Source organism: Martes martes, assembly GCF_963455335.1.
Source record: "Martes martes genome assembly, chromosome: 13".
NCBI lineage: Eukaryota > Metazoa > Chordata > Mammalia > Carnivora > Mustelidae > Martes > Martes martes.
In genome coordinates this window covers 71,172,367-71,195,564 of record NC_137901.1, presented here as the reverse complement: position 1 = coordinate 71,195,564, position 23,198 = coordinate 71,172,367, and the positions used below count along the sequence as shown (strand labels likewise).

Here is a 23,198-nt window from a genome sequence, read left to right as displayed (position 1 = left end):
GTTTAAGCCTCTGCCTTCAGCTCAGGTCATGATCCCAAGGTCTTGGGATCGAGCCTCGCATTGGGCTCTCTGCTCAGCAGGGAGCCTGCTTCCCCCCCCCCTCTCTCTCTGCCTGCCTCTCTACCTACTTGCAATCTCTGTCTGTCAAATAAATAAATTAAATCTTTAAAAAAAAAAAAAGAAAATACACTTTTGTATATATCCATTTGGTCCAAATACTCTGTCAGTGGCATTTTATTTTTTTTATCTTTAAAGATTGTATTTGACAGAGCACAAGCAGGGGGAGTGGCAGGCAGAGGGAAAGGGAGAAGCAGGCTCCTTGCAGAGTAGGGGAAGCCTGATATGGGACTTGATCCCCCCATCAGGCTCATGACCTGAGCTGAAGGCAGTGGCTTAACCAACTGAGCCACCCAGGCGCCCTGTCAGTGGCATTTTAGAGATGAATGGCATGCATTTTGACTACAGCTCCAGCAAGACAAGGGTGTTGTCTTTCAACAACTGCTGAGTGGGTAAACAAACCAGTTTTCCTGTCCTTCAATGAATTCGAGAAGTCATGAAGCAAAAATTTCATAGGATTAGAATTTAACTGATGCCATGAAATATTCCTGGAGTGGGCCAAGTTACCTTTTGCCTACAGTTCTGTCTTTACTTTGCTCCAGTAGCATACCTAGTAGAAAAGGAAGGAGGCGTGCATAGATTAGTGTTACAAGGCTTAGGGGAATGGTATGAAGACATTTGTCACCTGATTGTTTCGTTTATGGACAACCCTCTACATTTAATAGAAATCTTGCTTTGGTTTTGCAGGCAAATGTCTTGATTTTTATTTCTGACCAGTTTGTTTCAATGAGATGTCCTTAAATACCGGGTGTTTTCTCAAGACTGGGCAGTGTTTAGTCATTTTCACCCGTCTGTGCAGAAAATGAAAACCCCAATGACTGACACAGGTTATATATGTCCTGTGTGTTATTCCTGCTAGTACAGCTGCTGCTTTCATGTGATGTCATTGAATGTAAGTTATTTGAACTTCAATCTCCAGATGCTTCTATTATGGAGAGTAGCTAAAGTGCATCTGTGATTACATTTGCTTAGACAATCCTTAAATAGATTCCCAGCACTTAAGTTTTCAGTTATAGAAAATCAGGTGATCAGGGGCGCCTGGGTGGCTCAGTGGGTTAAAGCCGCTGCCTTCGGCTCAGGTCATGATCCCAGCGTCCTGGGATCGAGCCCCGCATCGGGCTCTCTGCTCAGCAGGGAGCCTGCTTCCTCCCTTCTCCTCTGCCTGCCTCTCTGCCTACTTGTGATCTGTCTGTCAAATAAATAAATAAAATCTTTAAAAAAAAAAAAATAAAAAAAAAAAAAAAAAAAAAAAGAAAATCAGGTGATCAGATTTTTAATCATGGGGACAGCTGGAGGCTCTCTATACATTTACCATAGAGAAACAGCCTAGGGGTGCCTGGCTGGCTCACTCACAATGTGAAACTCTTGATCTCAGGTTGTGAGTCTGAGCCCCACATTGGGTGGAGAAATTACTAAGAAAAATAAATTTTAAAACAAAAAAGGGAAAACAGCCTAAGTAAGCTTGTGTTGCCACAAACTAGAATTGAGCTCTGGCTTTTGTAACCGGGGATTTTAGGCTGTCTTGTGGACAGGCTTCCAGTTACACCACGATCCCTTGTACTTGGCTGAAAGTAGAGCGTGCTTGGTCTTGCTGCTTGGGACTTTTTGAATCCTACCTTTAGTCTATACTCATTCACTCTGACCGCTGTAGTGGTAGTCTTAATGTTGACGTAGGATCCTGGTATAGGTGATATGTTTTCTATAAATGAGGGAAGTCCTTCAGTGTTTTTTAAGAAGATTCCCAAGGAAAAGTTGCACATGAATGATGATGAGGTTATCATTTCTATAGTTTTTGGATAATATTAATGTGTCAGGTTTTTTTTCTTCAACAGGTTCATTCTTCTGTGAAACAAGTTCTAGAGGATATCTAATTCTCTAAGTTTAAACTCTCTCCAAAGTGGATTAAGGGAAGAGCTAACTTTTGAGTGCTTGGGATGGTGCCTAGTTGTATGTATACCAAGAACTTACGGCACATCATCTCTTCGAATCCTCTACCAACCTTTAGAGAGGTTGACTGTTAATGCCACTGCATAGGTGAGGAAGTGATATTATACGTCCAGGGTTACCTGGCTAACCAGTGGCAGAGTTAAACCCAGGGAGTTTGAGTCTAGAAAATGTTCTTAATCCCTATAATAATGGCAAGAGGATCTTGGTATTTAATGGCATGTCCTTCTCTTAGCATGTTAAGCGTTCTAGCTCTGCCACTTACTAATCTGTGATATTGGCCAGTTAGGTTAAAGAAACTCAGAAATACAGTAATTGCTCAAAGAGTAGATATCACTTACGGCAGTCAGAAACTGAAGCAGGCAATAACTAAGGGGGAAAAAAACCTTTAAAAAGTGGCATGCTCACTGAAGTTGGGTAAATCACTATCATGGCAAACAGTGAAACACCTAGAGAAAACAATAAGACTTACCCAAGAACAAAGACACTGCATTGCACTTTTTAATTGCACAGGTAGTTTTAAATAAATGGAGAAAGCACCTTCCAAAAATTACACTAGCAGGGAAAGATTCCATCAAGCATTTACATAGTAAATTTCCATAGTTTTACAAAAGATTCTTGATCTTTACGTGAAGGAGCCCCCTCAGGTAGGTGTTCTCTGCTTGCAGAAGCAAACTAAAGGACTTAAAATTGGAGGCAAGCCTGGGATGCCAAGAAGGGGGGAAAGAAATGTTAAAGGGCCACTCATAAATTTCATGTCTAAGATGCTTGTCTGATGACCCTTACGTAAGAGTTTTAGGGCAAACTACTGCCCTTAAGGGTACAACCTCAAAAACTCTAATTCTGGATTATAGTAATATATCTGAGTACCTTGGACTGCTGGATGACAAAGACAATACTTGCGGTGACCTATACAGTTTGAACAGACAAATACTTAAAGGGAATTCCCTAGCACTGTACACCCTCTACTTTGGCTTTTTTAAATGAAGCACAGGCTTCTTTGCTATCTTCCAGGCAGTATAATGGTCAAAAGAAAAGGGTAACAGCACTGATCATTCCTTAGACACTAATCAGCTGAGGAAAGAGTTCATTGGCAAAAGTGTCCTCCCAAGAATGGTCTACACCAAGCAGAGAGGACATGTCGCTGAAGGGAGAAGGGGAGCCCTCATATCCACAGTCACTATAAGCATCCAGTAGACAGGAAGATGGCTTCAGGCAGTGGCTGGATGAAAGTAGATCTGAGGTGCCCAGCTCTGGAATGAAGTCATCTTCTACAAGTTCTTCCTTCACTGAGACAGTGAGTTCAGGGTGATCTTTCTCTGAGGGGCTGAAAGGTGCTTCCTCAATTTTCACTACTACATTAGCTTGGCTCTCTGTCTCAGAGGGTATCTCTAAGACTAGAGGCTTGGTGTATACGTGATCAAAACGAATCAGTTCATTAATGGCTTCCAGCTTGGCTGATGACGTCCCCAGTGACGGAGAAGGGGAGGCTGGTAAGGAACTGGGTCCTTCTGGATGGGCTTCTGGGAGCTGCTCCAGGCTGGGAGACTCCGGGGAAGGACATCTGAAGAACATGACTGGATCCAAGTTGAACAGAATGCCCAACAGGATATCAGACTGCAAGAGGCAAAAGTTAAATAGAATCCAACCATCAGAAGGTACTGAGAATTTACCTAGAATACTTATTACTAGGTCCCACAACGTAAATTATTCATAATAGGATGACCACCGAGTCCCACAGACCCATTCATCTATACCTCACTCTATGTCCTGAATCACAAGGAGATAGGAAGGCAGTCGATGTTTACCTGTAACCCAACCAAAACTAACTTCTACTGCCCTCCTCTGAATGGTTGGGAATGTCAGACATCAGAGATGAATTAACTAGTTATAATGCTCTTTACAAAATCCAAAAAACGCCTACCTCAGAGTCTGAAGAGTCAACGCTGTCAGAATCCATGGGGAGATGTTCTGGAGGGGTGACAACTGGGCCTGCACCTGCTGCAGAGGTGCACGTAGTCTGAGTGCTGCGGACTCAGCAGACCCGGCCACCGGCCTCGCTCCATGCCCCTGGGAAGAAAGACCAATGGCAACAGCTCAAGCTGCAGTCCGTGAGGAAATGCTCACCAGGCACCTGTGAGTCTCAACTTTCAAGAAAGCTAGAAAACTATGCTTTAGAGCTGAACTCTTTCCCTTACCTTCATTTATTTCCATTTTATTGAGTCCTCAAGAAGAGAGAAGGGATGGAAGACTAACTTCTGTCATTTTCTATGCAATGAAACATCTTTATGCCCCAAGCAAAGGTTCAGGAAGGACTGATATTCCCAAGTATCTTCAATGATACTCTCTATAATAATGTTTTTTTTCAAGATGTTACTTAACAACTGGGTGGCTCAGTTGTTGGGTGTCTGCCTTCGGCTAGGGTCGTGGTTCCGGGGTCCCAGGGTCCTGGGGTCCTGGGGTCCTGGGGTTGAGCCCCGCATCTGGCTTCCTGCTCCCTGGGAGGCCTGCTTCTCCCTCTCCCACTCCCCCTGCTTGTGTTCCCTCTCTTGCTGTGTCTCTATCAAATAAATAAAGTCTTAAAAAAAAAAAAAAAAGATGTTACTTTTAGTGGCACCTGGGTGGCTCAGTCAGTTAATCATCTGTCTTCAACTCAGGTCATGATCTCAGAGTCCTGGGATCAAGTCCCACAGCAGGGAATCTACTCTCTCTGCCCGTTCTCCCCTGCTTGTGCACATGTACACACTCACTCTCTCAAAATCTTAAAAAAAAAAAATTTTAAGATTTTTTTTGTTTGTTTAATTTGACAGAAAGAGATCACAAAATAGGCAGAGAGGTAGGCAGAGAGGCAGGCAAAGGGAGAAGGGGAAGCAGGCTCCCTGCTGAGCAGAGAGCCCGATGTGGGGCTCGATCCCAGGACCCTGAGACCATGACCTGAGCCAAAGGCAGAGGCTTAACCCACTGAGCCACCCAGGCACCCTGCTCCCCAAAAATTTTATCTTAAGTAATCTCTGCACCCAAAGTGGGCTTGAACTCACAATCCTGAGATTGAAAGTCTCATGCTCTAGCAATTGAACCAGCCAGGCGCCCTTCCATAATAATTTTCTTTCTTTTTTTATAAGATTTTATTTATTTATTTGACAGAGAGTGAGAGAGCAGAAGCAGGGGGAGCAGCAGAGGGAGGGAGAAACAAGCTTCCCACTGAGAGAGACCCCGATGTAGGGCTTGATCCCAGGAGCCCAAGATCATGACCTGAGCCAAAGGCAGACACTTAACTGAGCCACCCAGGTGACCCCATACTAATTTTCTTTATTTTTTGTTTTTTTTTTTCAGATTTATTTATTTATTTATTTATTTGACAGACAGAGATCACAAGTAGGCAGAGAGGCAGGCAGAGAGAGGAGGAAGTAGGCTCCCCACTGAGCAGAGAGCCCGATGCAGGGCTCGATCCCAGGACCCTGGAGGCAGAGGCTTTAACCCACTGAGCCACCCAGGCGCCCCTGCCCCATACTAATTTTCTTAAGTAATAAAGTTCCATAGTGAATTTAGGCCCCAAATCTTTTTGGACAGTAATTTTTTAAGTTTGTTCTGAACATTACCTTCACAGAGTAGAACTGCCCTACTATCAATCTTAGACCCCTTAGGTGCTGTCAATAAATAAGCCATGTCTGTGCATTAAAACCCATAATCACCTTCTACCAGAGGGGTGTCACTACCACAGTAAATCCTTTCCCTATTCATTCATATTCATCAAAGAACTACTATAGTTTTAGGAGTATTCGTTAGATTTGACTGGCTTTTTCTGGTTCTCCTTAATAGTGACATGGTACATCTCGTTGGCTATCGGTATTTGTTAGTACTTGCTCTTAGAGAGCTGTGTAACTTGCTTTAATTATTAGGAATTAGTACTATCCACTACACAGTTGAAAAAGAGTGTCATTAAGGGGTCATGTCACTTAGAACCAGTTCTCACATAGGACATCAGATAAATGGGATGAATTACCTTGGTCTGGATCTCCACCTCCTCTTCAGGAACCAGGGCATCCATCCCCAAGCGCTGTCTTAACTCCTGGTTCTCAACTACAAGGCCATGAGTTTTCTCTCGCAAAAGTTGATTTTCTAGCAGAAGTTTTTGGTTCTGGAAGTAAGTTCAAGAAGAAGCTATTAAAACATCCAGTTCTTTCACTTAAGAATCCACCTGATGAAGTTTCACTATGGTTGGTTTCCTTTCCTTCTCCTTGACCTTTTGGAAAACTCTGCTTATACAGTTGGTTCACAGTAGGTATTTGAAGGAAAGGTCATGGTTACGAAAAACAAGTGCCATGTTGGGGTGGGGGGTTGGGGGGGTCACAAATAACAATGCTTGCAACTACTCATTCAGACCTCAGCAAAGGGTGACTTGTGGCTTTAATTTTGATATGATGGCAAAAAAAAAAAAATTCCTATATTGAACTAGCAGGTTGTAACAGAAGTGGTAATGGTGGACCATAAAATCAAAATATGTTAAAAAGTGTGTGTGTGTGTGTGTGTGTGTGTGTGTGTGTATGAAATCCTTATATATTCAAGATGTGTAGCTGGCAACAATTTAAGATTAGGTAATAAGTGAGCCCTAGAAGGGGAAGGGAACCGTTAGTGGACTTTTGGCCAAGCCAGGAAGGGTCTCAGGTTTAACCAATGATTTTCTATCTGCTCTTATGAATTTCTTAGTACTAACTTTTTTTTTTAAGATTTTTATTTATTTATTCGACAGACAGAGATCACAAGTAGGCAGAGAGGCAGGCAGAGAGAGAGAGGGAAGCAGGCTCCCTGCTGAGCAGAGAGCCCGATGCGGGGCTCCATCCCAGGACCCTGGGATCATGACCTGAGCCGAAGGAGGAGGCTTTAACCCACTGAGCCACCCAGGCGCCCCTCTTAGTACTAACTTGATAAAAGTTATAATGTTGTAATTCACCAACTCTGAGACAGATCTAGCACCAAATGCCAGAGGGTCAACCACTTCTGCTCTTATCAAGCTTCACCACTTAATCATTTAATTATCTATCTATCCTAATTTAGATTCTTTTTTTTCTTCAGTTTAACTTTTAATTAACTGTTCAACTGTATTCTAAAGAGACAGAAACAACTTGGGATGGGCAGCAAACATCAGAACATTCACCGAGGAAGGATATACAATAAAAGAGTTTGACCTTAAGTATTTTTACCTCTTCCTCCAAATCTACCACTTGCTGTTCCAGCTCACTCATTCGAGCTTTCTTTCGGTCTCTGGCAGTCTGGGCTGCTACTCTGTTTTTCAGTTTCCTGAGAACAAAAGGGGCATACCACACTAAGTCATCTCAAGCCTTATTTGTATCTTTGAGTACTTAGCCAGCTGGTGCTTTCATTTTCATTTACCATTCATATAAGGCAAACTAAAGTAAAATACACTCCAGGCTCCTCCCCTCAATAAAACAAAACAAAAAACAGCGTTTCGCGGATCTGGCTTGAAGAACTGCTTCACTCTCCCTCATACTGCGTCATCCACACCCCCGTCGCACCCGGGCCACAGCAAGGACGCTGGACACAAGCACTACTCAGCTTGCATCATAAGAGATTTCCTCCTCCCATTTTTACTCCCCCGTATAAGTCAAACAGAGGAGAAGCCGATGCCTTTCGCCCTGGCTGGCATTCCGGGCCGTCCCCGGACGGCTGGGCCCCGCGTCTGCTCAAGGAGGCACTTATATCACAAAAGGCACAATGACCACAAAAGAACTAATATTTACGGAGACCTGGGTGCTACGTCTTTCTCACTCCATCTTTCCGAAGACCTCATGAATACATAAACCATTCCTAAGAGCGTGGAGACTAAGTTTGACTAGTGAGCCTCACAGAGGTCACAGCCCTCTCCACAACTGTCATTTCAACCCCGCACGCCACCGAAAAAAGTAGGTCAATCGAGTCCAAGCCACCGCCCAAATTCAGAAAAACTGAATGACAGGTCTGTGGTCACATAGCAAGAGGTTCGCGCACTGGGGCTCCACGCATCCCTAATGTGTCAGAAAAGGGGGTCGGGGACAAAGGCCGGCGCAGCCCGGGACTCCCGACTTCCTGCCCCGCCCCGCGCCACGCTGGCACCCCACCCGCCAGGCCCAAGGCGCCGGAGCGCGGCAGCCGGCCAGCGCCCGGCTTCGGATCCGGCTCCCAGCCCTTCGCCCTCAGGGTCCGCGCCCCGACCCTCGCCCACCTCCGCAGCGCCTTCTCCTCGGGACTCAGGTGCGTGAGGCGCTGTCGCTTGCGCGCCTGGGGCGGCCCCCCGCTTGCCGCCTCGGGGCTGGCCCCTCGCGGGCCCGGCACCATGAGTGGCAGAGCCCGGCCAGCCGGGGCTCCGGCGGTGGCGGCGGCGGCGGCGGCGGCAGCGGGCTTGCCGGACAGAAGCAGCACTTTGGGGGCCCCGGCGGCCGGGCTCTGCGCGGGTGCCACCACCACCATGGCCCGAGACTGTCTACGCCAGTGCGCGCCGCCGCCGTCCACCGCGCGGGCCTCGCCGCACCCAGCCTTTCTACGGTCGTGGCCCTCCGCGATTGGCCAGCGCCGCGTGACGCGTGGCGGCTCTCGGCGCCCATTGGTCCTGCGGGCCCCGAGGGGGCGAGGCCGGAGCGTCCAGCGTGGCGGCCGCACCCGGGAAAGGAGGGGCCGTGGGGGGCGGGGGACCGGCGGGGTCCGGGGCTCGCGGCCCTGGAGGACCTGAGGACTGCCTGGCTCCTCAGGGAAGGGTCCGGAACCCGGCGGGGTTTCCTCCTCCGACGGATTTTACCCCCTAGACTGACGGATTTCCACCCGGACGACGGGGTCTTATTCCAAACGGGGAGATTTCCGGACTGATGACCCTTCCCCGAGACTGGCGGACGGGTGTCCCCTCTGCCCGACCACATTTTATCTCCTGCGCCACATCGGCGCCCCGAGCGGAGCGGAAAGTCGCGGGGGGCAGAGAGCGCGAGCCAGTCGGGCTTGCTTGAGAAAAAAGCCTGCCAAGAAATTCCGCGAAATAGCCTTTAGGAAGTGAAATTGCGCGTTTTAGAACTAGGCTTGGCTCTTAGGGTTGCACAAACCGGGCGTCGTCGGGTCCGCGTGGTAGGAGTGCATGTGAGGTACTTCAATGTGCATTTCCCAGTTGTCTGCTACGAGCATACTTTTTTCGTTTCGCGTGTTCAGACGAGGGTCCCGGGGTTTGCCCTCAGCCCGCTGGCACGCGGGGAGGTTCGAGGCTCCTGCCCTGGCAGCTGGGGAGCGGTTTAGGCCGGTGGACATTAGAATGGGGCAATCCGGGACATCCCCCGCGCGTTTGCCTTTTTTGAAGCAAATTACAAAATGTGAAATTCTCTAGAGTTACAGAGTGATACTTTGTTTAACAAGTAGTTACTGCTTCCTCTGTGCTTACAGATTAGTAAAACTCCTTTCGGGTGGTTGGAAATAGGCAAAAAGGGAAAAGGCAGAATGGTTCAGGTAATTTTGCAGTGTCATTAAGTCAGGTTAGCTCTTCAGTTATATTCTGGTGGGGAGGAAACAGGATGGGAAGCCGGAACTAAATCAACTCCATCTCTTGATACACAGGCCCTTTAAAGGGTCCCAATTTCTGTTACTCCCAGGAGTGGGCCACGAGTCTCCCATGCCTGCTTTCTTCCTCCACGTTGGCAGGGCTAAATCAGTGACTATTGAAACGGAGGGCGTTCTGAACACACGCTGCTTCAAGGTCCTGAGAAAGAGGTGGGGTGATGAGAGACTCCGCGCAATAAAGCCTGCTTCCTTCTTAAGTCTCATCGGTCTGGAGCTATCCGGGTCCTAACTTGCCTCCCGGGATGGGAGACTCACTCCTGGTCTCTGAGACCTTTGGGAGTGTCTTCGGAGTGTCTTCTGGATGAGACCTATACCTTTTTTTTTTTTTTAATTAAATTTTTTTTTAAATTTATTTATTTGTTAGAGAGAGAGAGAGAGCGAGCACAGGCAGACAGAGTGGTAGGCAGAGGCAGAGGGAGAAGCAGGCTCCCCGCCGAGCAAGGAGCCCGATGTGGGACTCGATCCCAGGACGCAGGGATCATGACCCGAGCGGAAGGCAGCTGCTCAACCAACTGAGCCACCCAGGCGTCCCTGAGACTTATACCTTTAAAGAAAGCTGTAAGAGGGCGCCTGGGTGGCTCAGTGGGTTAAGCCGGGGCCTTCGGCTCAGGTCATGATCTCAGGGTCCTGGGATCAAGTCCCACATCCGGCTCTCTGCTCAGCAGGGAGCCTGCTTCCCTCTCTCTCTGCCTGCCTCTCTGTCTACTTGTAATCTCTGTCAAATAAATAAATAAAATCTTAAAAAAAAAAAAAAGAAAGCTGTAAGAGGTTCTGAGAAAAGTCGGGTAACTGTCATGCAACCTTTTGTTAAGCTACCGTTTGTGAACACCAAGAGAATGTCTGGTGCAATGTAAGAAGTCCCAGTGAAGCTAAAATTTAAATCATGTAGGCATAAAAAGAAAATGCCATGAGGCCCCTGTTAGTCCAGCAAGGTGTCCATGAGTAACCATGTGGAAAAAGGATAAGATGCTGGGGCAGAGGAAAAAAGGTGGTTGGATTACATTTTGGTCTTGGTTAATGGGGTAGAAATGGAATGTTGAAATTGACTCCCCCAGCTTTGTTTTCAAGGCTTTTATCTTTGATAAACATTTAAAATCCTGCTCAAAAACAGTAATTTGACCTGATGCAGATTACCATCCACGAAGTCTCACTCAACTCCAAACCTTTGAACAGTTTCATATCCTCTTTGTAAGAGTAATCTGATAATTCTTGCATCAGGTGCCATTAATATCTTAAAACATTTACTAGGCACTTGTGATAAGAGATAACATAAAATGCAAAGTTCTTAGACTTTGTGAAATGCAAAGAAACAGTGATGAGAAACTGCAGGTCATTAAGTCAAAATAAATGTCAATGTAAAACAAAACAAAACCCAGTTATAATCTGAAACTAAAATTCAAAAATTGCTCTAATGTGGTAGCTGCTAACCACATGTGGGTATTGAGCACCTGAAATGTGACCAGTCTGAATTAAAATGTGCTGCAAATGTGAATTACACTTGGTTTGAAGACGTAGTATGAAAACATGACAATGTAAAATATCTTGTTAATCATTTTTTATATTGATTGTATGTTGAAGTGATAGTATATTTGATATTGTGAGTTAAACTGCTTTTTAAAAAAAGTTTTATTTTATTTTAAGTAGGCTCCAGGCCCAGCATGGAGCCCAACATGGGACTTGACCTCTGACCCTGAGATCAAGACCTGAGCTGAGATCAAGAGTCAGATGCTTAACCAGCTGAGCTACCCACACACACCTAAACAGCTTTTTAGAAATTGGTTTTGTGGGTTTTTTTTTAATTGGCTACTAGAACATTTTAAATAATATAAGAAATGGCTTGCATTCTATTTCTGTTGGATAGCGCTGGCCTATATGATATCAATATGGGAGATGGCACAGGCAAAGAGAGGGAAGGGAATAAAAAGTGTGCTACGGGGGGCACCTAGCTGGCTCAGTTGGAAGAGCATGTGACTCCTGATCTTGGGTTTGTGAGTTCAAGCCCCTGTTGGGTATGAGATTATTTAAAAATAAAATCTTTTTTAAAAAAGTAAAAGAAAAGAAAAATCTCCGGGCATGCAAACAAATTGGCCAGTTTAGCTATTAGTGATGGTATTGAGAAAGGAAGTGACCCTCATCAGTGAATATCAAATCCCTTTCCAGCTGCACTGGTTCTAATTCTTTGTTTTCAATAAAATTGATGGAAGACAGGGGCTCCTGGGTGGCTCAGTGGGTTAAAGCCTCTGCCTTCGGCTCAGGTCATGATCCCAGGGTCCTGGGATTGAGCCCCACATTGGGCTTTCTGCTCAGCAGGGAGCCTGCTTCCTCCTCTCTCTCTGCCTGCTTCTCTGCCTAGTTGTGATCTCTGTCTCTCAAATAAATAAATAAAATCTTTTTAAAAAATTGATGGAAGACAAAATTGAATTATCAGCTGAGAGTTCAGTAGAATACTTTTTGATTATAGATCATTATGTGACTTGGCTTCTAACTTGAAAGATGTACAAACAATTGAAGGACATTGTTACAACAAATTGCTTTCCTTCCCCACCCCTTAGTTAAATGAACATTGTCTTGGAGGGCACTGACCTCTTTTTTAGAAGTAAGAAAATTAAAAAAGGAATGAAATTAATGCCAGAATCTGTCACATTCTTGCAGTAAGTACTATTAATCCATTGACACGTGAATCCAAAGATACATTTCCAATTATCACTTTACCCTCTGTTTGATAATTATATACCAAAACTTGGAATGTATATTGTTTTAAAAAGTCTTACAAAATCTGTACTAATTTTAATTGTTACTAGAGCTTCTTTCATTGGGAACAGTTTCTTGGTCTTTTCTTGTCTTTTTGACCTTGACATTTTTGAAATGTACACATCAATCACAGTTGTAGAATGCCCCTCCATTTGGGTTTGTCTGATGTTACCTCATGATTTATGCATGGGGGGCAGCAATCCCACAGCGTGTTGCTATGTTCTTCTTAGTGCATGATATCAGGAGGCACGTGATGTCAGTTTGTCCCGTTACTAGTGATACTAACTTTTATCAATTGGTTTAAATGATGTCTGCTAAGTTTCTCCACTATGAAGTTAATTATTAAGTACTATACTTACTAATAATAGGTATTTTGTAGAAAGATATTTTAAAATATCTACCTATCCTGTTTCTCATTAGACTTTCACCTACCAGTTTTAGGATCCATTGATGATTCTTGCCTAAATTAATGGTTATGCTAATGATTAGCAAATAGTGATTTCCTGATTCCATCATTATTTCTGCATTTATTACTTGGAATTCTACTGTGCAGTGGAACTTCCCCTTCTTATTTATTTATTTAAGATTTTATTTATTTATTTGACAGAGGTCACAAGTAGGCAGAGAGGCAGGCAGAGAGAGAGGGGGGGAAGCAGGCTCCCCACTGAACAGAGAGCCCGACATGGGGCTTGATCCCAGGACCCTGAGACCATGACCTGAGCCGAAGGCAGAGGCCCAACCCACTGAGCCACCCAGGCGCCCCTTATTTATTTACTTATTTATTCATTCATTCATTCATTCATATAATTATCAACTCATAAAGTCCTATTTTACTTTAAAAATTATTAAAAGTTAAAACAATTTATTATTTTGATCTCAAACTGTCTCAGGCTTGGCTAAATGAAGGCCCCCCATCTTTTAAAAAAGATTTATTTATTTACTTATTTATTTATTTGAGAGAGAAAGAAAGAGAATGGGGGAAGGGGAGAGGGGGAGGGAGAGAGGAGCAGACCCTATGCTGAGCATGGAGCCTGATGCAGGGCTTGGTGTGTGGCTTAATCCCATGTCCCTGAGATCATGAGCTAAGCCAAAACTAAGAGTCAGATGTTTAACTGACGAGCCACCCAGGTGCCTCAAGCGCCCCTCCTTTTTAAAAATTGTTTTAAATTAACATATAATGTATTATTTGCTTCAGAGATACAGGTCTGTGAATCATCAGTCTTACACAACTCACAGCACTCACCATAGCATATACCCTCCCCCATGTCCATAACCCAGCCACGCTATCCCACCCCCACCACCCCCAGCAACCCTCAGATTGTTTCCTGAGATTAAGAGTCTTTAATGGTTGGGGCGCCTGGGTGGCTCAGTGGGTTAAAGCCTCTGCCTTCGGCTCAGGTCATGATCCCAGGGTCCTGGGATCGAGTCCCGCATCGGGCTCTCTGCTCCGCGGGGAGCCTGCTTCCTCCTCTCTCTCTCTGCCTGCCTCTCTGCCTACTTGTGATCTCTGTCTGTCAAATAAATAAATAAAATCTTTAAAAAAAAAAAAAAAAAAAAAAAAAAGAGTCTTTAATGGTTTGTCTCCCTCCCTGGTCCCATCTTGTTTCATTTTTTCCCTCCCTTCCTCCCACAACCCCTCACCCTGCCTCTCAAATTCCTCATATCAGAGAGATCATATGATAATTATCTTTCTCTGATTGACTTATTTCACTTAGCATAATATCCTCTAGTTCTATCCACGTCATTGCAAATGAGAGCCCCCGCTTTTTAAATTATACACAACATAAAATGTAAAATGTACACAACATAAGATCTAACATAGTAACCATTTTTAGGCATACAATCCAGTGGCCTTGAGTACCTACACATTGTCAGAAAACCATCACCACCATCCATCTCCAGAACTCTTTCATCATCCCAAGCAGAAACTCTGTGTCCATGAAACAATAATGCTCCATTCCCCTATCCTCTCAGCCCCTCGTTACCTTTGTACTGTATTCTCTATTCTGTATTCTATTTTCTGTCTCTGTGAATTTGCCTATTCTAGGTACCTCATATAAGTGGAATTACACAACGTTTGTCCCTTTGTATCTGATTCGTTTCACATAGTATAATGTCTTCAAGGCTATCTATGTTGTAGCATATATGGGAGCCTGTTTTTGACATATGTCCTCTCTGACATGTCCCAACACAAGCAGGGGGAGCAGCAAAAGGAGTGGGGAGAAGCAGACTCCCTGCTGAGCTGGGAACCCATGTGGGACTTGATCCCAGGACCCTGGGATCATGACCTGAGCAGAAGGCAGATGCTTAACAGACTGAACCACTCACAGGCCCCTTCATGCCATTTCAATAATGATTTCAATCTACATACTTCCCGAGAATGTCATCATCTCTAAACAAGAAATAATCCTTGTCATCTAGAACTATTTTGGTGTCTCCATATTTTGGGAGAACTTTATCTCTAACTTTAACCACTAATTGGTTGAATCTCTACACCCTTCCCTTGCTAGAGCCCGATTGAACAGCTACTACTGTTGCTTGTGACACCTCTTGAGATTTTTCTGGAAACGTAATGCTTCCTTTGGTTACGTTTTCAGCTGCACTCTTCAACGAAAACTGGGTCAAAGAGAGGAAGAAACTTTCCAACCGCCTGTCCTGCCGTGATTGGCCAGTACAGTTCGTACTCTGCTCTGGGGCTACCCACACCTCATTGAAAACGGCGCTCCGGTGGGTAACATCATTTTGCAATGTACAAAAGAAGGCTGAAAATGACCGATCCACAGGCACAACGGGAGACAAGTACACCTTTCTCAGAAACAACAGCTGGAGTGGACAAACAAGATGTGAAAAGTGCAATTAACAAGCTTGAACTAACAGAGAACTAAACTGAGGCATATAAAAAATTTTGAATGTACTTGAGCAAGCATCAAATAGGGCAGTGCCAAACCGGAAGTAGTTAGGAGCATACCCCCTGCCCTACTGGAGCTGGGGAAAGACTTTTACAGAGAAGAGGCAGAAGCAAAGTGAGTAATTATTTGATTGGGTGTAGTTTTAAAAGGGTTGCATTTACTGGGAAAGCCTAAAAGGCCGTTTGTGATTTGTTGTCCTTAGATTTTGATTTCTTAACCTCGAGGCATTACAGCCTTAGGTTTTAGTTTATTGACAAGGCTACTAATGCATTAAAGCCACCCCAGTCTAATGGCCCCCTTGTTTAACTAATTTAACACTCTCAACTAAGAACATTTATTTTTGAAGATTTTATTTATTTGTTTGAGATAGAGAGTAAGAGCGATCATGAGCAGGAAAGGTAGAGGGAGAAGCTGACTCCCCACTGAGCAGGAAGCCAGTTGTGGGACTTGTTCCCAGGACCCTGGGACCCTGACCTGAGCCGAAGGCAGACACTTAACTGACTGAGCCACCCAGGCACCCTAAGAACATGTTTTTATTCAAAGGAGAAATATTCCCAAAATTTGATCCTATTTTACTCTTTTTTTTTTTTTAACTTACAGTGTAGTTGACACCCAATGTTACATTAGTTGTAGGTGTACAACATAGTGGTTGACAGTTCTATACATTATGTTGCGTTCCCACAAATGTAGCTACCATCTGTCACCATACGGCACTATTACAATACCTTTGACTATATTCTCTAGGCTGGACCTTTCATCCCCATGCCTGATCCCATTTTCCTCTTGTGTTACAAGTTTAGAAATGGAGTTATTTCCAAGTTTTGACTTTTGTGAATAAAGCTGCTCTGACCATTTGTGCACAAATCTGTGTGTGAAAGAAAACTTTGTATTTTCATTTCTCTTGGCTCAATACCTAGAAGGAAATTGTGAGATCATGTGAGAGGTGTATTTTTTTTTTTAAAGATTTTATTTATTTATTTTTCAGAGAGATAGAACACAAACAGGGGAACAGAAGGCAAAGGGAGAAGTAGACTCCCCACTGAGTTGATGTAGGACTCCATCCCAGGACCCCGGCATCATGACCTGAGCTGAAGGCAGATGTTTAACCAACTGAGCCACCCAGGCCTCCTGGGAGGTATATGTTTAATATATTTTTAAAGATTTTATTTATTTATTTAACAGAGAGAGACATAGTGAGAGAGGGAACACAAGCAGGGGGAGTGGGAGAGGGAGAAGCAGGCTCCCTGCTGAGCAGAGAGCCCGCTGCAGGGCTCGATCCTAGGACCCTGGGATCATGACCTTGCCGAAGGCAGAGGCTTAATGTACTGAGCCACCCAGGTCCCCCTCAGTAAATATTTTTTGAATGATTGTTCAACTGTTGGGTTGTCTGCAATATTTTTTTTTTTTTAAGATTTTGTTTATTTAGTTAAGAGACAGAAAGAGGGAGAGCATGAGTGGGAGGGGCAGGGCAGAGAGGGAGGAGGAAACAGGGCTCGATCTCAGGACCCCAAGACCATGATCTAAGCCAAAAGCAGCCACTTAACCGACTGAGTCATCCATGCTCCCCCATAATACCATTTTTTTTTAAAAAGCAGAATTCAACACAAGATTGGTCTATATTGGACTTATTACAAAAGCCTGGAATGTGCTCATTTTAGGACACTAAGGCAGTATTTCTAGTTACCTACACAGCATCTATTCTGCTTTTCTTCCTTACTAGGAAAAAAAAATGTGTCCTGCATCAGGCTCCTTGTTCAGCTGGGAGTGGTCTTCTCCCTCTCCCTCTGCCTGCTACTCCCCTGCTTGCACTCTCTGTCGAATAAGTAAACAAAATCTTAAAAAAGAAAACAACAACAACAAAAAAAACGTGTTCGAGGTGCCTGGCTGAAAACACTCAGCTTCCAGATTCCCCTGAAGCTATGGATAGCCACATAGTGCCATTCAGGCTGATGGGTAAGTGGAATTTCTAGGCTGAGGGGATTCCAGGAAAGTTTATTAAATGGAGACTCAGCTGGGATGCCATCTGCATTTTGCGTGTTGCTGTTTTCCTCCTAACCTCTTCCTCTTGCCCAGAATGCCGATGAAAGGGCAAAAGATGGAGAAGGCGGTAGCCATTTTGCAACATAAGGAAGGAAGACCCATGCTAAGGATATCAAAGGAAAGACAGAAGGAGTCCGGGTTCCTGATGGCATCAAGAAGTGGCCCTTGGGGCACCTGGGTGGCTCAGTGGGTTAAAGCCTCTGCCTTCAGCTCGGGTCATGATCCCAGGGTCCTGGGATCAAGCCCCGCATCGGGCTCTCTGCTCCACAGGGAGCCTGCTTCCTCCTCTCTCTCTCTCTCTGCCTGCCTCTCTGCCTACTTGTGATCTCTGTCTGTCAAATAAATAAATAAAATCTTAAAAAAAAAAAAAAAGTGGCCCTTAACTCCCAACCTAGCTCCAGATTACCCACTTGCCAACCCCAAGTTATGTGAGAAATAAAAGCAGCACAGTGGCTAGGTTCTTGTTACACACAACACACACTCACGTAATACAGGCGCTTTATCCACTGTATTGCCCAAGTGACATTTCCCAAACACTGTCCTTGTTTTTCTTTCTTTTAAAGATTTTATTAGAGAAAAAGAGTGAGGAAGAGAGAGAGACCAAGAATAGAGAGGGAAGGGTAGAGGGAGAAACAGGCTCCCTACTGAGCAGGGAGCCCGATGTAGGACTTGACCCCAGGACCCTGGGATCATGACCTGAGCTGGAGGCAGATGCTTAACTGACTGAGCCACCCAGGCGCCCTATCCTTGTTTCTCTTGTGAACGTGTAGCCTAACTGGGGAGCAAGTATGCTTGAGCAGGGCAGCTGGAAGTAGGTGGGTCCCAGGGACATAAATTTTATCCATGAGTCATTTACCATTATAGCATCTCAATTTTGTGGTCGGGAAAATTGAGGTACAAAAGGACAAAATAATCAGCTGAAGGCTGTAGATTAACTTCCCAATTTATCTGCCTGTCCCACATTCCAGTCCTACAGTTTTTCCTGGAATGTGCTCCCCCCTCACACCCGCCCTGTGCTAATCAAATGCATGTTTCTATGTTTAAACCATAGCTTCTCAACCTTGGCATTATTGACATTTGGGGCTGAATAGGTTTTTTGCTGTGGGATTGGGGGTGGGGCTTTCCTGTGCATTGTAGAATTTTAGCAGGATCTCAGGCCTCTATCCACTAGATGCCTGCAGCCTGCCCCCTCCCCACCAGTTATGACAACCAAAATTGTCTCCAGACATTACCAATGCCTGATGAGAGCCAAGATCTACTCCCCAGCCATTGAGAACCACTGCTCTAAACTCGTGAGAAACATCAACCCCACTCTGCACGTGGTTGTTCCCATGCAGTCAGTCCTCCCAGCAAAACACCTGTGACACTTGGCAGTTGAAATTTACCTGCCTGGATCTCCATATTAAATGACCATAAGCTCCTTGAAAGCAAGGACTACATCAGGCTCATCTTTTTTTTTTTTTTTTTTTTTTTTTAAAGATTTTATTTATTTATTTGACAGACAGAGATCACAAGTAGGCAGAGAGGCAGGCAGAGAGAGAGAGGAGGGAGCAGGCTCCCTGCGGAGCAGAGAGCCCGATGTGGGGCTCGATCCCAGGACCCTGGGATCATGACCTGAGCCGAAGGCAGAGGCTTTAACCCACTGAGCCACCCAGGTGCCCCCAGGCTCATCTTTATAACCCCCTGTTTATTGACTAAATAGATTTTAAAGTGGTTCAGGAGAAGAATGAGAATAGAATTCAGGAATTCTGAATTTCTGATGCCATGACTTTGACATTCATGGTTTTAAAGACTCATGTGTCCCCTTGCATTGCTTGGCATCCTATTTTATAGACTCTCACGCTGTAATCAAGAGGCAGATTCTAGCCAAAAAAAGTACTAATGACTCTTGTTCTAACACCAGCTACACTGGAAAAGGAAAGCAAACGTTCTAAGGCAACTTTTTATATTCTCACAAGGGAAAAAAGACTCAACAATATGGGAAAGAGTGAAGAGCCAAATTCTATATAATATTTTTGTTTCCCTAGTGAAATCAAAGAGCTATGTACACCCCTCCCCCAATTCCAGTTTCCTCTCCCCTGGTCATTTTGCACAATTGAGGTCCATCTGTTACAAGTACGAAACCAATCCTGTATGTAGGCACGGGACTGGCTTCCCTCCCCTGTAGAAATGAAGTCCTTTGGTTTGCCAGGACTAGTGATCCTAGTGTTTTTAATTTTATGAATATGTTTTTAAAGCGGGACGTTTCCAAACCATTTAAGTAATGTTAAGACACTGAGCATGTGGACAGGAAATCCTCCTGGTCATGTTGACGAATGTTTCCTTCAATCCTGTGGCTGCCCACCCCTTTCTGGAGAAGAGTTGCGACACTTCCTGACTTTCATTTGTGTGTATTAAAGTTCTAAGAAATTCAATACTCCTTTGGCTTCTGCAAAACGCTGCAGTTCATTTGCCCAGTAAATTCAACAGGGGCTAAAGGACACAACAACAAAAGGAAAAGATTTATTTGGAAAATGCAAAGATATCCCATGCCTCTCTTTTTCACTTGGCATTGATCTGGAGCAGTAAATGGCCCTGCATTTGGTTTTGTCCCTTTAAAGAAAAGTGCAAACACTCCATTGTCAGTACCTTTATTGACACCAAGGTTCAAAGGCGGCAGGAGAAGCAAGTTTTATCTTACTTTTATCTTACTTGAAAGGAGTTTTAAGTACAGTTGAAGTGCAGCAGGTCCCCTTCATTAGTACTAGAAGAATAAATTTCAAATCACTAGTTTCAAAATATTTTAAACTTTTTGGGGGAGCCTGGGTGGCTCTGTCAGTTAGTGCCTGCCTTCAGCTCAGGTCATGGTCTCAGGGTCCTTCAATCAAGCCCCACATCGGGCTCTCAGCTCAGCAGGGAACCCGCTTCCTCCCCTCTCTCTCTCTGCCTGCCTCTCTGCCTACTTGTGATCTCTCTCCGTCAAATAAATAAATAAATCTTAAAAAAAAAAAGATTAACTTTTTGTTTTGGCATAATTTTAGATTTACAGGAAAGATGCAAAGCCAGCATAGAGAATTACCACATACCCCCCTACACCCCCAGTGCCAGTTCCCCTAATGTTCTCAGCCTCCATGACCAAATAACACATTTGTCAAAACTAAGAAACCAACACTGACACCCTGCCATTAACTAAACTCTAAACTTTCTTTGGATTTCAACGTTTTCTCCCCTTAATGTCCATTTCCTGTTTCAGGATCCTGCCTTGTTTTTGATTTCTTAGCTTCTGTGTGGTGTATTGATTTTTTTTTTTTTTTTTTTTTGGTGGTGTATTGATTTTTGCGAAACGTTTCACGACTAATTTCAGCAAATGACCTTTATCTGAGGAGCTGAAGTTGGACTCAAGTTCAACCTTCCCAGACACATACATGTCCTGAGGTTTTGACTCCGAAGTAATAGCAACAGAACCCCTCCTTCTTCGGTGAGGTACCCTTGTCTGTGAGGCGACGCTGTGAGATTTTGCTTGACTTGGCTCATAGGAGACCGGATTTCCTGGGAATGGCCTAGGGGTTCTCAACGCCAAAAAAGAAAAGAGGGGCGCCTGCTCAGTGGCTCAGTGAGTTAAGCCTCTGCCTTCGGCTCAGGTCATGATCCCAAGTCCTGGGATGGAGCCCTGAGTAGGGCTCTCTGCTCAGCAGGGAGCCTGCTTCCCCTCTGCCTGCTTGACCCCCCCACCCTGCTTCTCTGCCTACTTGTGATCTCTGTCAAAAAAAAAAGAAAAAGAAAAGAAAAGGAAAAGGGGGCGCCTGCGTGGCTCGGTTGGTTAAGCATCTGACACTTGGTCTCAGCTCAGGTCTTGATCTCAGGGTCCTGAGATCTCAGGTGCCCACCCCCCCAAACCAGGATCAGTAAGTACTTTATCTCCAACGTTAGGTTTTTTTTTTTTTTTTTTAAGATTTTGTTTGTTTATTTGTCAGAGAGAGAGAGAGAGAGAGAGCACAAGCAGGCAAGGTGGCAGGCAGAGGCAGAGAGAGAAGCAGGCTCCCCACTGAGCAAGGAGCTGGATGCAGGACTCGATCCCAGGACTCTGGGATCATGACCTGAGCCAAAGGCAGCGGCTTAACCAACTGAGCCACCCAGGCATCCCCAACCTTAGGTTCTTTAAGTTGTCTTTGGATTCAACTTTCAATTCCTCTTTTTTATTTATAGCTGACTTTATACATTTAATAATCAGGTGGGAAAAGACTACAAACTGTACCATTTCTGTTCTCTTATAAACTTTTTTTTTTCATGAACACAGCCAAGATTTATGTGGTTCTAAGAGCCAGTTGGGTATAATATAGATGAAACTCTGGTTTGGTGAATAAAGGGGAGATGAGAAGAGAAAAGCTTTAAGAGAGGAGGAAGACATAGAATTGTGTTTGCTTCAGAGAACATCGGGACAGAGGCCAACCATCTTCCATTTCTAGACCCTGTGAGGATGGTCATGACAGCCTGGGGGACAGAAAGGGGGGAATGGGGGCCTTGGCCCGTGAAATGGATGGACATAGGGTAGGTTTTCAGCTCTAACACATACTCGTTAGATAACCTTGGACGAACCCTCTGACCCTCAGTTGCCTTGTTGGTAAAATGAGAATCAAGAATTGAACAAGTTAATGTCTGGAACACAGTGCATGACACAGGGAAAGCATGAACTGTGTGTGTGAAATGTTACAGTTGCCAAGGGCTACCTCCCCTAATGCATCTTGGCATTGCCATATTCTCTCTCGTCTACCATTCTTCTCATCCTTCCTCCGTCTTTTGGTATTTGATACCCAAGAAGTTTGACAGGTCCCAGAAGGCTAAGCAGAACAACTGAGAGTCCAAGTCTTTAAAATACATGTCCAAGTATAAAATTCGGTCACGGGTCATAAGCAGGGACAGAGTCCACAAAGAGGAAAAATGGCACAGCAAGGAACACCAGGTGAGTTTTCCCCAGTTGCTCCCTCCCCCACCCTGAGACCAAAATGCCCACTTTACCCCTGGGTGGTCCAGACCTGGACAGGCTGCCGGTGATTTGCCCTGTTAACGTGACCTGGGATAACATTCCCAGCAGAGGGCTGCAAACATTTGCTGAGCACACACACCTGTGACCCATGGTGAGCTTGGGGTTGAGTTTGGCTTACGCCATAACTGGGGGTTGGTGGCTTCTGGGAGCTGTTCTGCACAGAACAGGTGAGGAAAAGGAAGTTTGTTTTTGTTTTTATTTTTGTTCTTTTTAAGAATTTTATTGGGGTGCCTGAGTGGCTTGGTTGATTAAGCATCTGCCTTTGGTTCAGGTCATAATCCCAGTGTCCTGGGATGGAGCCACAAGTTGGGCTCCCTGCTCTGTGGGGAACCAGCTTCTCCCTTTCCCTCTGCCTGCTGCTCCTCTGCTTGTGCTCTGTCTCTATTAAATAAATATATAAAGTCTTAAAAAAAATTTTTTTTTCCCCTTTATTTGAGAGAGAGCATGAGGAAGAGCAGGGGAGAGGGAGAAGCAGAATCTTCACTGAGCAGGGAGCCCGACAGGGGGCTCGATCCCAGGACCCAGAATTTATGACCTGATCCAAAGGCAAATGCCCAACCCACTGAGCCACCCAGGCTCCCTGAGGGGTCTTTTAGATTCACCTTCCAGGGGACCGGATGACTTTACAACTCAAAGTGTCTGTGAGTCTGATTTTTCTTACCTTCTGGAAGAGATAAAGGAGTAAAGAAGATAGTTGTCCTGGGTATAGCTCTGGATGGGGAATCACATTTTTCAAATGAAGTGTCCTGAAAAATCAGAATTGCTCGGGCTTACAGGAAGTGGATTGTCTTTTTTTTTTTTTAATTTTATTTATTTATTTGACA

At 44.7% G+C, this 23,198-nt stretch overlaps 1 protein-coding gene and 1 pseudogene across 2 annotated transcripts; both read right to left on the bottom strand.

The window, feature by feature from the left end:
• Window positions 1-2,549: 2,549 nt before the first annotated feature.
• XBP1 (X-box binding protein 1) lies at window positions 2,550-8,557 on the bottom strand. Its single transcript, XM_080821389.1, is given in 6 exon segments — window positions 2,550-3,678; window positions 3,986-4,093; window positions 4,096-4,131; window positions 6,065-6,199; window positions 7,263-7,359; window positions 8,282-8,557. Coding segments are annotated over 6 exon segments (1,179 nt in total). The 5' UTR covers window positions 8,527-8,557; the 3' UTR covers window positions 2,550-3,120.
• Window positions 8,558-14,760: 6,203 nt separating this feature from the next.
• On the bottom strand, window positions 14,761-17,426 carry LOC308354294 (10 kDa heat shock protein, mitochondrial-like; annotated as a pseudogene). Its single transcript has 2 exons — window positions 17,368-17,426; window positions 14,761-15,092 (listed from the first exon to the last, which is right to left on the bottom strand). The product of its transcript is annotated as a 10 kDa heat shock protein, mitochondrial-like (transcript).
• Between the last annotated feature and the right edge of the window lie 5,772 nt (window positions 17,427-23,198).